The 14,845-nt window shown below is 39.5% G+C and overlaps 1 protein-coding gene across 13 annotated transcripts in view; it reads right to left on the reverse strand.

Annotated features, from left to right (window-relative positions):
- The window catches only part of LOC140739160 (rap guanine nucleotide exchange factor 6-like), a 374,285-nt gene that overhangs the window by 82,857 nt on the left and 276,583 nt on the right, over nucleotides 1-14,845 (reverse strand). For all 13 annotated transcript variants that reach the window (XM_073067168.1, XM_073067167.1, XM_073067164.1 and 10 more), the window contains 5 exons: nucleotides 14,152-14,288; nucleotides 12,598-12,756; nucleotides 4,952-5,104; nucleotides 2,047-2,211; nucleotides 1,559-1,666 (listed from right to left, as the gene is read on the reverse strand). In XM_073067168.1, coding sequence (XP_072923269.1) covers nucleotides 1,559-1,666; nucleotides 2,047-2,211; nucleotides 4,952-5,104; nucleotides 12,598-12,756; nucleotides 14,152-14,288 — 722 coding nt within the window. The remainder of the gene's footprint in view (nucleotides 1-1,558; nucleotides 1,667-2,046; nucleotides 2,212-4,951; nucleotides 5,105-12,597; nucleotides 12,757-14,151; nucleotides 14,289-14,845) is intronic.

A 14,845-nucleotide genomic window follows, 5' to 3' on the forward strand; every position in this document is an offset into this window, starting at 1 on the left:
GCCAACCAACTGGCAGGAGCATTCAAGGACATTTTCAACCTTTCACTGCTACAGGTGAAAATTCCCACTTGGGTCAAAAAGGCAACAATTATGCCAGTTGTCCAAGACGACTAATGTGGGCTGCCTTAATGACTATCACCTGGTAGCACTCACATCAACAGTGATTAAATGCTTTGAGAGGTTGGTCATGACCAGACTGAACTCCTGCCTGAGCAAGGACCTGGAATTTGCCTATTTGCCTATCGCCACAATAGGTCAACGGCAGATGCAATCTCACTGGCTCTCCACATGGCTTTAGACCACCTGGACAACACAAACACCTACGTCAGGATGCTGTTTATTGACCATAGCTCAGCATTGAATACCTTCATTCCCACAATCCTGCTTAAGAAGTTGCAGAACCTGGGCCTCTGAACCTCCCTCTGCAATTGGATCCTCAACTTCTTAACCAGAAGACCACAATCTGTGTGGAATGGTGATAACATCTCCTCCTCACTGACGATCAGCACTGGTGCACCTCAGGGATGTGTGCTTTGTCCAATGCTCTATTCTCTATATACCCATTACTCTGCGACTTCAACAACCCAGCACTCAACGTCAGTAAGACGAAAGACCTGATTGTGGACGTCCAGAAGGGTAAGACGAAGGAACACATACCAAGCCTCATAGAGGGATCAGAAGTGGAAAGAATGAGCAGTTTCAAATTCCTGGGTGTCAAGATCTCTGAGGGTCTAACCTGGTGAAGAGATTTGGTATGTCAACAAATAACACTCAAAAACTTCCACAGATGTACCGTGGAGAGCATTCTGACAGGCTGCATTAGTGTCTGGTGTGGGGGTGGTCTAATGCACAGGACCAAAAGAAGCTGCAGAGGGTTGTAAATCTAGTCGGCTCCATTTTGGGTACTAACCTACAAAGTACCCAGGGCATCTTCAAGGAGTGGTGTCTCAGAAAGGTAGCATCCATTATTAAGGACCTCCAGCACCCAGGGCATGCCCTTTTCTTATTGTTACCATCAGGTAGGAGGTACAGAAGCCTGAAGGCACACGCTCAGCGATTCAGGAACAGCTTCTTCCCCTCTACCATTCGATTCCTAAATGGACATTGAATCTTTGGACACTACCTCACTTTATTAATATATATTATTTCTGTTTTTGCACAATTTTTCTATTCAAGATACGTATTCTGTAATTGATTTACTTATTTATTTATTGTTATCATTATTTTATTTTGTTTTTTTTTCTTCTATTTTATGTATTGCATCGAACTGCTGCTGCTAAGTTAATAAATTCCACGATACATGCTGGTGATAATAAACCTGATTCTGACATGTAATAAATAACAAACAGAATTGATAACTGGTAACCTTAAAAGACAGTAATCTTGCTGGAAATGATCAAAAATTACTTTAACAGTTTATTTCATCATAAATAGCACAATTAAAGTGCCTGTATTTGGGAACAATATTACTGAAGAACTGTGAAATAACTGTTGGCACAGGAGATGCTTACTTGGAACTATTCCCCATTCATAATCATCAATTGCATATATTGCTTACCGCTGTTTCTAACTTGTTTTCAAATTCCTCTAAAAAATTGGTCATGGCAGGATCTCCTTCAAAATCATTGAAATGATTATTCACCCATAACAGCACAACTCGTGTGACCTACAAAAGAATTGTTTGTTTTTAAAAGAATTGGTGAAAAGCAGAGCACAGAATTAAGATTAAACATGCTAATAAATTGAAATAAACTACACACACACACACACACACACACACACACACACACACACAGAGGTTCTTGCAGGTGCTGGAAATCTTGAACAACACACACAAAATTCTGGAGGAAATCAGCAAGTCATGCAGCATCTATAGAGGGAAATAAATCGTCGATGTTTCAGGCTGAGACCCAGTGACTGCAGCATCATTTTTATTATCGAGAACTAGAATACAAGAAAGTTATATACACAGACTAAAAAGAACATTCTTTAAAGATTAATTCTACTTTTCCATTTACTACAAATTATTTAAGTGTTCAGACTGACCTTATCCCTAAGGCTATCAACATTAAACCACTCGAGTAATCTCTCTCCAACTTCCATGGGACTTGACAGAAACGTTCTGCATGTCAACAGGAAATCCTCTATGTACGTGGGATCTACAATGGAATGTTCTTCAACTAAGTGTCGAATAAGTCTATCTGGTGTTCCCTGGAAGATTAATACAATGTTAATAAAACTATTTCAGCTGTCATATTTTCCATTTCCCTTAACTTTAAACTTTTCACCCTTTCAGAAAAATCTCCATTTGAAGCATTAACCAAAAGTTCAACTAACATGTGAGGCAATGATATATTTTAATTCTGTTAAATGAACGCTCAAACCTCAGTTATGCCACTCAGTAAGGCTGTAAGTTTAGTGGAACAATATGGCCAGGAGAACATGCTTTTAGCCTCTTCATCAGAAACGAATATGTTTTTAAAATGAAAGAATTGTGGGGTAAGCCTCAGCCACGAACAGCACTATTTGCAATGAGATCTTGCTTTTGCCACGAATTTGTTTGAAATCATTTGACTTTGCTTCTTGGTTTCTCAGAATTGTTAAAAGTACATCAGATTATACAAATGCTGTTCTTTTCTGGTTACAGCAGATGGCATGGTCAAGGTTGTCCAAAGTCCCTGAGAAATGCAAGTCAACCTTTGTATAAATTTCAAACTGCCATCAATGAACAGTGTTTCAATGGAGCTGCAACATTATAAATTGTTTTGACTATAGGTCATCCATAAACTAAACAAAATACCAAATTTAAAACATAGATTGAACATAATTGGTTTATGATCACGGTAGAAAGAGGAATATTCAGTTTTTGGAGGACTGGACCTCAATACCAGAAGGGAAAAGACATCCAAAAAACTTACGCATTTTAAAAAATATCTAACGTGCATGTGAATACTGTTACCTGTAGAATGAAAGCTGGAAAGTAAATCAAGTAGACTGCTTTTGTTTAATCATGGGCCAAATGGCTACCAGTCTCTTATCTGTACTTCCATGATTCAACCATCAAACAGATCAAATGTGGAAGCACAATGTCATCCTCAGTCCAGTGACAGTCCACTTACTTCTGACTCACCTCTATGATTTAAACCCCACATTAGAGGGTAATGCGTAATCTGAGAGTGGCTTTCATTATAGTACCGAGGGATTGCTGCACTACTTGAGGTACCACCTCTCAAATCAGATATTAAATGTGCATTGGTCAGAAAGACATAAAAGACGACATGGTCCTATTCAAATTCAAAGAAATAATAATTTTTATTGATATCTTGGTCAATGTTTGACCACCTTTTATTGCTATTGGCAGCACATTTCTGAACATCGACTGACAACAGCGATTATTCAACTTCATGAGCACTTCACTGGCCAGCCAATGCACTTTATGATTTAAGAACAATCAATGCTTGCCTTGTAAACCCTATCCCAAGAGTGAAATTTAAAAAAATATATTCTGCCTTTAAAATTTGAAAAGTACTGTACAAATGCAAGAACATACTGTATCTTGTTTTGAAAAGAACAAATATTAAACTGAATTCAAAGGCATTGCAGCTTGAGCTACATGCAAATTTATGATTGTATATATCCAAAACTACCCAAATTAAAACCTGTATCACATGGCAGTGGAAGAATGCAGTTACTAAAATCATTCAGTTAAGACTGCATATCATTGCCACATTATTCTAAAAGGAAATAACCTAGTTGGTACTTCTGAGAATGATATTTACATGTTCGTCATAACAGCAAGGGTTCTATTTCTTAAGAAGGAATCAGAAACTCTGAACTTACAATCTAAATGCAACATCTGTAGAGACCCATGAACAGGCCTCCTATGTTTGGTTAATAATGCCACAGCTACACAAACAAAATTGATTAGTGGTTCTCATCAATGTGTCACAAACCAATCATCTTTCCAGCTAGTGTCAAAGTGGAGAGTTATGAAAGTCTTTTGCCTTTTTAAAGATTTGCAGTCGTATAGTTCCAAGATGAAACCTTGACTGGGAATCTCAGGGATATAAAATCCACATTGATGCTGCTGCCTCCTAGCTCCACATAACTAACAAAAGACAGATACCACAGGAAACTGTGCCAGCCAGCCACCCTCTTCATTCACCAACCTCCTACTACCTCTGAGATCCTAGTCTTTCTAGCTCCTTCTCTTACTTGCTCCTTCTCCGCCTTCCCATTAGGTTCCGATCTAGAAGAGTTTAAGAACTCTTGAAATAGAGAATTCCATGGAAAAATAGCAAAAACTTTCCAGATCAAGTCGTTTGCGCTACATAAATAAATCAAAATAACAGGAACAACAAAATAAACCACTTCATTAACTAAAACCACCACATTATCAATGAAACTTCAGCAGTTTAAAGGGTCAGACAATAGTACATTCTAAAAATACTATCTGTCCATTCAATAAAATCTTCTGCTTTGCTGCCATTAATATATCAAAAATTGCAAAGTGCTTTAGAGATGAAATAATCTAACACTCAGCAGTGTGGAAAGGAAATGAGATTACAATTGAAGCTCTAATTAGAGAGAGAAGCTTTCAAATAGCTTCACAAAAAAAGTGGATTTACTAAAGTCAAACATTAGAGTGAAACAAAATATATATTTAAACAGGGCATTTGTAAGATGTATACTAGTTTTTTGATAGTTTTTATCTACTGTGAAAATATATTTCAAGCCTAATCTGACACCACTTGTCATAATAAATCTGCATTATGGTGTATATGCAAGAATATATTGTGTGTCAAAATGCAAATTTAGTCATAAGGTCCTAGAATAGGACCACATTGAAGCCAAGGCTTTATCCAAGAGTTATAATGACTAGAAATAAATGTGAAATATCCCTTGTTGTCTCCTCTTTAATGCTTCAATTGCAAATTAATCTCTCATTTACCTTTATAACTATGTGTCCTTTCCTGGTTCCAGTACGATCCAGCTCTCTGTGCTCTTTCACCATTACTATCTCTCCTTCCTCCTCCACCTTGTGAGTATTTTTCTCTACTTGGTTCAGAATTCGGCAATAATCCTGTTGAGCTACACTTACAAACTGGTACAAGAGAAACAAAAATAAAACATATTGAAGTTATTTTGTTAATCAACCCTTGGTAATAATTAGCAAATTTTTAATGTATATAACTTTAAACATACCAAGTTTTGCACTGGAAGAAAAACTATTCCACATATGCTCACATTTCATACAATTCAATATTTAATGACACTACTGGAAAATCAGCACTTCTTTCCCAAATATTAAAATGGCACAACAGAGCACAGATGGAAGCAACTATCAGACTGTTTCACTCTGGTGACTGATGAAACATGAATAAAATGGATCAGGATGCCAGTACATTAGTGTATACTTAAATAACTCTTTCAGATCTCACAACAAAACAAACACAACTCACAATGTTGTAAAATTATTTACGAAAAGCATTATGAAACCCCACTGACACTGGTCTATGCAACTATTCCAAAATAAAAGGTTCTGAAAACATACATTTTAACTACTAAATTTTAGAACTGCATCTTACAAAACTAAATGCTAAAAATGAATGGAAAACAGAAGAATGTAATGCATTCTATTTGTAGGAGCCAGGTATTTGTTTTCTGTCTGTATTGTATTTTGTCTTGTGTATTTATTATGACTAATTTGTCACGTGGGTTGGGGTGTGGTAGAAGCAAATGAGTATAGTTACATATTCATACTTTGTCTTAGTTTGGTTTAATTTTGTTGAGAGCTGGAGGTAACTGGGGTATGATATTTTTTGTTGATTGCTAACTTCGCTAATTGCAACACATATTTTGTTACTTTGCTTTAAATTGTTCATCTTTGCTGTTTTCTTAATAATTGACAAAATGAAATATGAAGTGGACAGTGCACATACTACTTCTAGCATTGATAAAGAATCTATCTTCATCTTGATCCTTTCTTGATGATTACAGGCAAAGGGAAAAGTGAGAGAAAGGGGTACACTGGATCGTCAAGTGGGAGGGAGATTTCAAAAGATGCAAGCAGGCGCAGTCGGGACGTTCTGTGCACCAGAGTTCCCTTGGAGACGTTGGAATTTGTAGCAGGAAAGAGAATTCAAAGGAAGCGTGTGAGGAGAGTCAGGACATTTTGCATGCCTCAGTTCCCCTGGAGACATTAGACTGTATAATTAAGCACTTGCCAAGGGCCAATAAAAAGTAGCTAGGTTTAAGTGGAGCTGCCATTGTGGAAGCGGGCCAGCATTAGAGTGAGGAGTTGAAGGCCTTGACTTCTTAGAGGGGGAGTTTGTAGAAGGATATATTTTGTTCAATTTTTCTTTCTTTCTTATTCCACAGTTAGAGCATTGGGGGTTGCCAAGCAGGATAGTTGAATGCTCCTCTTGCAAGATGTGGGAAGGCACTTAGACATCCAGTGTCTCTGATGACCACACCTGCAAGAAGTGCACTGAGCTGCAGTTTCTTTCAAGAATTTTAAAGAACTGGTGGAGGAACTGTGCAAGCTCTGGATCATTTGTGGGGGTGAGGGGTTGATGGACAGGTGATAGAGTGAAGTATTTAAACCCAAGGTGCAGGACACAGGTAACTGGGTGACTATCAGAAAGGGGGAAGGGGAAAGGAGATAGCAAGCTCTTGTGGCTATTCCCCTAAACAACAGGCATTCCGCTTTAGATACCGCTGGGGGGAACTTTAGCAGAAAGAATGTTACAGCACTCTGGCACTGAGTTTGGCTCTGTGGCTCAGGAGGGAAGGGAAAGAAGAGGCAAGCTGTGGTGATTGGGAATTCATTGGTTAGGGGAACAGACAGCAGTTCTGTGGAAGAGAATGAGATTCCTAGATCATATGTTGCCTCTAGGATGCCAAGGTCAGGGACATCTCAGATCAAGTCCACAGCATTTTTAAGTGGGAGAGTGAGCAGCCAGAGATTGTGGTCCACGTCGGTACCATTGACTTGGGTCGGAAGGGTGATGAGGTCCTGCAAAGTGAGATCAGGGAGTTAGGTGCAAAGTTACAGGACAAGACCTCCAGGGTTGTGATCTCAGGATTGCTACCCAAGCCTATTGCTTCTGAGGCAAGAATAAGAGAAATTACACACAGATTAAGGAGATAGTGCAGGAGAGAGGGTTTCAGATCTTTGGATCATTAGGCTCTCTTCCAGGGAAAGGTGGGACCTGTAGAAAAGGGATGGCTTGCACCTGAACTGGAAGGGGACTAATACCCCCGTGGGAAGGTTTGATAGTGCTGCACTGGGAGGTGGAAATAGAAAGACTGAGCATAGTGGGACTAACGTTCTGAGTTGTGTATTCTTCAATGAAAGGAGAACTGTAAGAAAGACGGATGAGCTTAGCGCATGGATCAGCAGTTGGAATTATGACACTGTAGCCGTTAGTAAGGCTTGGTTGTAGGAGAAGCAGGATTGACAGCTCAGTGTTCTGGAGTCCTGTTGTTTTAGACATAATAGGGCTGGAGGGATTAAAGGGGGAGAGGTGGCATTACTACTTAGGGAAAATGTCACGGCAGTGCTCAGATCGGACAGATGGAAGGACTCATCTGCTGAGGCTACATAGGTGGAACTGAGGAATAAGAAAGGGATTATAAACCAGCCAAAAGTCCATGGGATTTAGTGGAGCTAATTTGTAGAGAGGTTGCAAACTATTGCAAGAAACACAAGGTTGTGATAATACCTTCCACACATTCACTCGGACTTCCATACTGTAAAAGGGCTGGATGGGATAGAGTTTGTCAAACGTGCACAGGAAAGTTTCCTTAATAAGTACATAGGTGTCCCAACTGGAAAGAGTGCAATATTATATCTCCTATTAGGGACTGCACAGCGCAGGTGACAGAAGTTTGTGTACGGGAACACTTTGCATCTCACGACCAGAATGTAATAATTTTCAAGGTAATTATGGAGAAGGTTAGGTTTGGTACTTGGGTTGAGATTCTAAATTGGAAAAAGGCCAATTTTGATGGTATCAGAAAGAATTTATTAAGTGTGGATTAGGACAGGTTGCTCGATGGCAAATGTGTACTTGATAAGTGGGAAGTCTTCAAAAGTAAGATTCTGAGAGTATAGAGTTTGTATGTTCCTATCAGAATAAAAAGCAAAGAATACAGTTATAGAGAATCTAGGCTTTCAAGAGATATTGAGTCTCTGTTTAACATAAAGAAGGTGCATTGCAGGTATAGGCAGAAAGGAGAATATGAGGTACTTGAGTATACAAAATGTTAGAAAACACTTAAGAATGAAATCATGATGGCTAAAACAATGTATGAGGCTTCTCTAGCAGACAAGGTGAAGGAGAATCCCAAAGGCTTCTGCAGACATATTAAGTGCAAAAGGATAGCAAGGAACAAAATTGGTCCTCTGGAAGGTCAGAGTGGTCATCTATGCATAGAGCCGAACAAGATGGGGGAGATCTTAAATGGATTTCTTGCATTTGAATTTACTCGGGAGACACACAGTGTCCATAAAGTGAGACAAGAGGTCATGGACACTATACAGATTACAGACGAGGAGGCATTTACTGTCTTGAGGCAAATTCTTTAATCCTTTTCGCTCCTTATGGAGCATAGGACCTCAACAAAAGTCCTCCACTTTCTGCGATCTCTAGCAGATGTTTTTGCAGTCTCCCAAGTTTGGCTGACGGCTTTCAGTTCATCCAAAAGCCTATGCCTCCAGCTTTGCTTTGGGCGAACTCTTCTTCTCTTCCCTTGTGGATTCCATTCGAGTGATTGTCGAGCGACATTCGACCAGCTCTTCCTCAAGGTGTGGCCGACCCATCTCCACTTCCTCATCCTTATCTGGAATACAATGGGCTCTTGGTTTGCTCTCTTCCATAGGTCTAGGTTTGACACTCTGTCGTACCACTTGAGGCGGAGGATCTACCAGAGGCATTTGTTGAGAAAGGTCTGGATCTTGTTGCAGCTGGTGCTAGTGATTCTCCATGTTTCGGATCCATATAGCAGGATGGCTTTCACATTGGAGCTGAATATACGGAGCTTAGTCTTGACAGAGATGGCCGTAGATCTCCAAACAGGTCGCAGAGTTGTGAAGGCATGTTGGGCTTTTCCGATCCTTGCTCTGATGTCCTCATCTGTACCTCCTGACTTACTGATTTTGCTTCCGAGGTAGGTGAATTTGTCTACATCTTCAACTATTTGTCCTTCAATCCGTAATGGCTCCTCTTGTTTGTTATTAATGCGTAGAACTTTGGTCTTCTCCTGACTGATCTTAAGGCCTACTCACTGTGAGGTCTCTCCCAAGGAATCTACTTTCTTCTGCATATCTTGAAGCCGGTGTGAGAGAAGAGCAAGATCATCTGCAAATGCCAGGTCTTCCAATTTCCCTGTTAATGTCCACTGGATGCCTCTCTCTGAGCCAGCATAGGCTGTTCTTGTAGCCCAGTTGAGTACCACAAGAAAATGTAGAGGCGACAGCAGGCATCCCTGTCTGACTCCAGTAGTGACCAGGAACTCTTCGGACAGTCTCCCATCGTGGATGGCCCTGCATGAGAAGCCATCATAAAGCTGCTTGATGATATTCACCATCTCTTCCGGTACAACATAGTGTCGTAAGATGCTCCACATTGACTTTCTGTCCAGACTGTCAAATGCCTTCTCAAAATCAATAAAACACACATATAGTGGAGTTTGCCATTCTATTGTCTGCTCCACAATGACTCTAAGTGTAGCTATCTGGTCAATGCATGATCTCTCTTTCCTGAACCCTGCCTGCTCATCTCTAAGTCTCTGGTCAATGGTGTCTTTCATCTGCTCCAAGATGACCCTGGTGAGAAATTTGCTAGGAATGGACAACAAGGTGATCTCCCTCCACTTGCCACACAGTGATAGATCTCCAGATTTTGGCAGTTTCACAAGGAGGCCCTTCTTCCAATCTGATGGGATCTCTCCTGTTCTCCATATCAAATTCAGCAGTATATGCAAATGGTCCACCATAACCTCTCCACCCTCTTTCAATGCTTCTGCAGGAATGTTGACGGAATTGACGGAAGAGAACAAGAAAGATTTCCACATCGCCTTGCAAAACCGCTTTGGGGCTCTTCAAATAGAGGAACAAGATGAGAGAACAGCGGAACATGCCTGGATTACCTTCAAGCAGGCCACTGTAGGAGCCTGTGATGAAGTACTGGGAAGACCACCAGTCAACAGTAAACCTTGGATCAGGGACGAGACATGGCAAAAGGTGGAGGAGAGGAGAAAACTCAAACAGGAGGCGAATCAGGCCAGAACCCGGCAACAGAAACAAATCGCCGCCAACAGGTACAGCTTGATGGCCAAGGAGGTGAAGAAACAGCTCAGAAAGGACAAGAGGTCATACTTCAATGAAATAGCAGAGCAAGCAGAAACAGCGGCCAGTAAGGGGGACCTCAAGGCACTCTACACGACAAATAAACTTTTGAGAGGGAAGAAAAGCAATTTCAACAGACCTGTTAGGGACAAGACAGGCCATCTGCTCACTTCGGTTGAAGATCAGCTGGCAAGATGGAAGGAACACTTCCAGGAAGTATTGAATAGACCACCACCAGAGAACCCACCTGACCTAGAGCCTGGAGACCCACTCAACATCAATATAGGTGAAATCACCAAGCAAGAAATTCGAAAAGCCCTGAAAAGCCTGAAGAACGGCAAGGCTGCTGGAGAAGACAACTTGAGGCAAATTAGGGAGGACGAATCACCAAGACCTGACGAAGTTCCCGTGAACCCTGTAGGAGACTAACTAGTACAATAATTGCAGGGACTCTAACAGATATTTAAAACTTGGTTGAGGTGCCAGAAAATTGGAGGATAGCTAATTGTCTTGTGATGTTTAAGAAAAGGTAGTAAATTGGATTAGACATTAGACTGAAGGTGTGTTGGACAGTGAAGAGTATAAAAGCTGATGAGGGATAGTCAACATGGCTTTGTGCGTGGTAGGTCATATATAACCACCTTGTAGTTTTTTGAGGAAGTTACCAGGAAAGATAAAGAAGCCGAGAGAGTAGATGTTACCTACATGACTTTAGCAAAGCTTGTGACAAAGCCCTATAGAGGAGGTTGGTCAAGAAGATTCAATAACTTGACATTGACGATAAGGTAGTAAATTGGATTAGACATTGGACACTAAGACTGAGGGTTTGTTGGACAGCGAAGAGTATCAAAGCTTGCAGCGGAATCGGCACCAGCTGCAAAAATGGGCTGAAGAATGCCACATAGAACTTAATGCAGACAAGTGTGAGGTGTTTCACTTTGGGAGGGCAACCCAAGGTAGTACTTAGACAGTGAGTGGTAGGACACTAAGGCATGCAGTAGATCAAAGAGATCTGAGAATACAGATCCATAATTCCTTGTAAGTGGTGTCACAGGTAGATAGGGATGCAAAGAAAGCTTTTAGCACATTGGCCTTCATAACTCAAAATACTGAATACAGGAATTGGGATATTATGTTACAGTTGTATAAGACACTAATGAGGCTTAAGTGACACTAGTGAGGCCATGAGCAGTTTTGGCCACTCACCTACAGGAAAGATGTCAAAAAGATTGAAAGAGTACAGAGAAAATTTACAAGGATGTTGCCAGGATCTGAGGACCTGATTTACAAGGGAAGGGTGAATATATTAGGACTTTATTCCCCAGAGCATAGAAGAAGAGGAGATTTGATAGAGGTATACAAAATTATGAGGTACATAAATAGGGTAAATGCAAGCAGGTTTTTCTCACTGAAATTGTGTGAGAATAGAACTAGAGGTGAGGGTTAAAGGTGAAAAGTGAAACACTTAAAGAGAATATGAGGGTGGAACTTCTTCACTCAGAGACTGTGGAACAAGCTCCCAGCAAAAGTGATGAATGTAGGTTTGATTTCATCACTTAAGAGAAATTTGGATAGGTACATGGATGCATGGGGTATGGAGGGCTATAGTTTGGGCACAGGTCGATAGGACAAGACAGAGTAATAGGTCAGCATGAACCAGATGGGCTAAATGACCTGTTTTGTGCTGTAATGCATATATGACTCGTGTAAATGCTCTGACAGTATACTGATAATAGATGTAACAAGAAAGCAGATCTCTGTCAAACCAGGAATAAAGACATGTGTTTGCACTGATATTCATCCTGCCATTTAATATATTTCTACTGCACCTAGTGATCATAAAATTTGGATGTACCGCAAATTTTCTTCCACGCCACCTCCCAATCCAGGGCTGTCCTCCTCACTCCTTTAAGTTATTTTGTCTTAGAACTCTGAGAAGTTCATCAACACTGATAAAATTGGCTGCCTTTGAGAGGGTTAAGTGGAATATGAATCAGAAGCTATCAGAATACACTGCATGCAGGTTCTCAACTTTGAGTCAGGTAACTGACAGACACTGTAGCTTTTGATTGCCCAAATGCATAATTTACCAATGTGAAGAGCCCAGCTGTATTCAAGATTTTGCTTTCTTGTCAGATGCGTAGGAAACAATCATCATTATAAACCCACTAAGTGTGGCTAAATTAAAAATTATCTTGTTAAATTGCAATGATTGTTAAATTGCTTTGAAATCATGTGCTTACCTGACAATCATCTGCTTTAGTCTTAATAACTCCTTTCATATATTGTTTCTCCAAGGAAGGAGCAATGCCAAAACTATTTCCCATGCAAAGTGTTTCAGTTTTTGCATGGGAGTCAATGATTTCCACTGAGCCATTTAGAATAACATACCATGCCTCCAGCTGTAAGTAGAGCAAAACAAACTTTGAAGAAAAACAGCTATTTTAAGATGTATAAAAGTTAGCCCGTTTAAAAAAATAAATAAATAAATTTAAAAGCATTCCATGAATCATTCAACTATTAAACACCAGACAAATGGGGAGGGCAAGTGCAAGGTATCTGCATTCTGCTATTAATACTAACATCAAAAACATTCTCATTTGACAGAAAGTTAGCTTTGCTGATACTCAGAGGTCGTTCCCTTAAAAGTAAATTGAGGCATTTAAAACTGCCTGCATAATAAATCACAACAGTTTCTAACTGCATACATTTCTTGTTACTATTATTATAACAAGATTTTGCACAAATATGAAGAAAACTTGATAATTTAAAGATATCTGATTCTTAAAACATGGAGGCCCAATATCAGCATTTTTGCTAATAGTAGTCAGAATTATAAGACACTCAGACAGAGACTGGTATCTCTGAAATGCTGTCACGTGCTACCTTGCAGCTTGATGCATGGCTGGCTGACTGCCTTGTACTTGGTGGATTAGGAAAATTGACCAAGGGAGATTTTGTGCTTTATTAAGCTCAAACAATGTCAAAGACATCACACTGGAGCATCCTGGTCCTCTTCTTGTTACTGACATCAGGAAGGAGGCACAGGAGCCTGAAGATTCATATTCAATGATTCAGAATTACATTGAATTACAATCAATAGAATAATTTAGAGTGGCACCTTATTCAACAGCCCTGTTCCATCATCTTGTAGCAACTATGATCGGTCAGTTCAATACATTGATTTGAAAGAAAGGCTCGATACAAGAAAGTAAGAATAGAAGCTCATAGCTTTTAGATAAAGATTCTGAGAGAAAAAAAATAGTTTTCCCTCAGAAAAAGCATTATGCATGAAATTTAAAAAATGTGTTCTGCTTTGCAAAACTACCATCAGATGTTTGCCTAGTACCAAGGTTAGCTTCCTATTGTCTGTTTTTAACTCTGAATTTATTGTATTGTCAATTCAGCTGAAAGAAGAAAACAAAACAGAATTTGAACATGTTGAGGTCTGTACAGGAGAAACTTTGAACAACACAGAGAAAGGAATTCCCATAACATTTGGACAGAGAGCATAAATCACACTTTAACACAATTGTTGTAAATAATAACTTATATATTCTGGAAGAATTAGGCACTCAAGAGGGTTGTATATATTTTACATGAACTTTGATAATAAATTTACTTTGAATTTTTCCAAGCAAGTCATTTTTTGAACCAATGAAGTCCATTAAATTAGGAAAAATTTCTTGGGAATGGAAATCAATTTGTTCTTTTAACTAAAAATGAAAATAATTTGATATGTGAATCTTCAGTGAATTATAAATGCAAACAAAAACACAACCTAGTTCAGTATTTACCTCTTTTCCATCATCTATTATTATGGCTCCTGCATGTTCCACTACTTCAAATATCATTACTGAGCATAGTTCCCTTCTGACAAACATGGTCATGTTGGCAAAAGCAGGTAACTGGTGCATAAATTCCAGCAATTGTTCTGAAAATTGACAAACACAGATTTAACAAAGTTTTATTTGCACACATTTGAAAATTATTAAAAGAGTACTTAATGAACTCTGGTGACCATTGAATATGTAAGAAAATATGGGTATCCTTAGAGACATTTTACCTACTGGAAAGGAATACAATGCACCCCTGTTACTTTATCAGTGGAGTTGTCCAGCTATTAAAAAAGTAATCATTAATTGCACTACTAAACCATAGTAGAATAGTTGAATATCAATAACTTATATTATTAAATTAACTGTTTGGTTGATTAACTCATAGAAGTCATGGAGTTACACAGCACGGAAATAGGCTCTGGGCCCAACTTTTCCATGCTGACAAAGATGTCTTCCTAAGCTAGTCCTACTTGCATGCATATCCCTCTAAAACTTACCTACTGATGTACCTGTTACCTACCTCGGTCAGTTCGCTCCATATATTCATCACTCTGCATAGAAACACTCACCTGTCAGGTTCCCTGCTCACTCCTCATCCCAAACCTGTGTACATCTAGATTTCAATTCCTGTATCCTGAAAACAAAAGACTGA

Source organism: Hemitrygon akajei, chromosome 15 (assembly GCF_048418815.1).
Source record: "Hemitrygon akajei chromosome 15, sHemAka1.3, whole genome shotgun sequence".
NCBI lineage: Eukaryota > Metazoa > Chordata > Chondrichthyes > Myliobatiformes > Dasyatidae > Hemitrygon > Hemitrygon akajei.